At 51.5% G+C, this 3,013-nt stretch overlaps 1 protein-coding gene across 1 annotated transcript in view; it reads right to left on the bottom strand.

Annotated features, from left to right (window-relative positions):
- SLC4A5 (solute carrier family 4 member 5) overlaps positions 1–3,013 on the bottom strand; it is a 60,749-nt gene that overhangs the window by 13,384 nt on the left and 44,352 nt on the right. The window contains exon 15 of the mRNA XM_025212781.1: positions 1,821–2,021. Within this exon, the coding sequence (XP_025068566.1) occupies positions 1,821–2,021 (201 nt within the window). The remainder of the gene's footprint in view (positions 1–1,820; positions 2,022–3,013) is intronic.

Here is a 3,013-nt window from a genome sequence, read left to right as displayed (position 1 = left end):
GCCTCCGCAAGAGAAGGTTGAGAGGCAACCTTGTGGCTGCCTGTAAGTTCATCACGGGGGCACAGAAGGGAATTGGTGAGGTTTTATTCACCAAGGCGCCCCCGGGGGTTACAAGAAATAATGGCCACAAGCTAGCAGAGAGCAGATTTAGATTGGACATTAGGAAGAACTTCTTCACAGTTCGAGTGGCCAAGGTCTGGAACGGGCTCCCAAGGGAGGTGGTGCTCTCCCCTACCCTGGGGGTCTTCAAGAGGAGGTTAGATAAGCATCTAGCTGGGGTCATCTAAACCCAGCACTCTTTTTCCTGCCTACGCAGGGGGTCGGACTCGATGATCTATTGAGGTCCCTTCCGACTCTAACATCTATGAATCTATGAATCTATGTAATGGAAACTGTCCCAAAAACCGTATCTCCTTTGGTATTTTTATGGCGTGCACAAAAATCCTATGCGTGTGCCATCCAGACTGTCCGGGACCTGATTATAAGTCACTGCAGTAGACAAGCCCAGTGATGTTTCTATGGTTTTTTAAACGGGGAGACATGCATTCAGACCACTAACGTGACTTGGACACCAAGCCCCTTCCCTTCTGCTTCTCCCAGGACTCTCAGACCTGAGACTTGACAGACAACATGAGTGTGGCAGCTGTGGGAAGGAGAGATGTGAGCATTAGGTGGAAAGGAGCCAGACAGATGCAGCTAGCAGAGGGAAGAGCTTTGAGACTGTGATATTCACACCTTAATTATACTGGGGACATGCAGCTTCGGGGTCTCCAGTCCAAAACACACGTCTATTCCACAGAACAGGAGGATGGAGAAGACAATAGAAAAGTCGGCAATGAAGGCCCTGACCTGGAGGCAGATGGGGATGGGAGGAAAAGGCCAGTTACAGGCTGGGCTGGATGTATCTGACCATGCAACCACATTAGGGATGACACGGGTCCTGCACAGAGGTATTTCTGCAACATCCAGGACACACCAGAGCCTGACACCCTTCTTGTGCTGGTGCACTGCTACAGACTTAAAAAACAACTCTTGCTTGGTAGTGGTGCCAGGAAGAGCACCTGAGTCAGGCCCCCGCCCCCCGGCCGTTCAGCTGTGAGCCTTATCTGGAGTCATGCAAACACGTGAGACTCGCAGTGTTCATTAGACAAAAGGCAGTTTCTCTTCCTTCAGCTTAGAGGTGTCACCCGGGAACCACTTACGTGAACAGGTGGCCATTAAGAAGACCACTTCCCCATTGACTTACATTTCATGAGTCTGCCTGGACAATAACCCCACACGGCTTCACTCAAACATCCATGCTGCTCACCATCCACTGCAACCTGCGTGACTTATCCCAGACAGCTATGCCTTTCACTTCCCAAACGTGGAAGAAAGGCCCAGCCCAAGGGAAGTCCACTGATCAAATATAGCAAGCAAAATGTGGGAACACATCTCGGGCTCCAGTCTTTGGCATTCTCTACCTCTGGAGGCAGCTTGAGTTGAGCTGATTCTGTATGACCCATCGGGGTGGGGATGCATACAGCTGATGAAAATGGAGGTATGCATGAGCCCTGATGGATTTGGGGGTCAGGGTGGGGGAGGGAGGAGGTGAAAAATCCTGCATTGGATCCATGCTAATGGAGCTTGACTCCTGCAGAGCCCCCTCTCCTCCTGACTTCCATGGACATTTGCCATGAATGTAAGGTCGGTCACTGCACGATGGGTGAGCCCTGGGGAGATCTGCACTGACTCTGCTGTCTCTGAGAGGAACAGCCTGGCCTTTCCTACTGACAACCAAAATTGTAGACAGCTCTCAGCGGCTTTTGTCTTTTCCTTACCTTGGTGGGAAAGTAGCGGCTGAACTTGAACTTCTTCAACGTTAGTGTCATGGAGTAGGTCCCAAAGAAGAGGATGAAGGACATGAGGGCCAGGTCGGGAACAAAGTTACAGGATTTCCCCACTAGACTGCCGCCGTACTTCAGGCATTCCTTCTTGCTCAGCTGGGTCCAGTCCAGAGCTGTCATATTAATAGTATTGTACTTGGAACGGATGTGTTGAGGAAAAGAAACCGACATAGCCATTAGTACAGGGAGTGGTACTTGGGGGCAGGCCAACACAAGCACTCCTGTAGTGCTGCTTCTACCCACCGCCACCACGCTGAGGACACTTATTATGTCTAGAGAACCTGAAGGGGCAGCGAGCCCCATATGACCTCTGCCTAGGTCCTTCAGCAGGCAGAAGGGCAACGGCAAAGGGAAGCCACTCTATCCCATCGTACCGAAGCAAAACGGGCAAGTGGCTAATGCTGACATGCTTCAGACTACAGTGTAGACATCCCTTGGGAGTCTTCATAGCCAGCACGGCTATTGCTATACCATGCACTAGTTCAGCCACCTGCTCTACCATCCTGCTCCAGGTGGGCATTGCTGGGTTGACTCTAATAACCCCAGTTAGGCATGGACTTGGACTACGTGATGGGCATCATCTTTTCAGTCATGGATTAACAGACTCCTATGCCTTTCTGGCTATGTAGCCTGAGCCTGGGTGCAGTGGGAAGGCATGCGGTACTTATTTATTAATCCAGCAAGCACCTTGAGTCTTCACCTGTCAGCAACTGGTGCAACTCTGGCAATCGCAACCTTGGTTCTGTTAGAAAGCAAACTCCTCCTTTGAGGCAGACCACTTGGTGAGCTGCTTTCAACCCCAGATGTGACACCCTTGTGAAAACCCTGGCCCCAATTCTTAACAACAGTGACCCCGGCATCTATGGGCCATCTGGCTTCACCTGGGGCATTTTAATCCCTAGATCACTCCCAGGTCAATGCCTGCCTCTTGGTCCGTGGGCTGCTTTTAAGCCAGGAGAACCAGGAAGGGACTCTGTGGATGGGGACATGCGGTGGAACAGAGGAAGGGCCAGTCTCATCCTCGATTCCCCTCTGCCTTGAGCCAGCAGCAGTGCCTGCAGACTCACTGGCTGTTTTCCTGACACCATTTGTCAGGCACTTCTGATCCCTCTTGGAGCTGACTGTCA

This window comes from Alligator sinensis, unplaced genomic scaffold, assembly GCF_000455745.1.
Source record: "Alligator sinensis unplaced genomic scaffold, ASM45574v1 scaffold453_1, whole genome shotgun sequence".
In the NCBI taxonomy this organism is placed as follows: Eukaryota; Metazoa; Chordata; order Crocodylia; family Alligatoridae; genus Alligator; species Alligator sinensis.
This window is presented reverse-complemented; position numbering and strand designations above follow the sequence as displayed.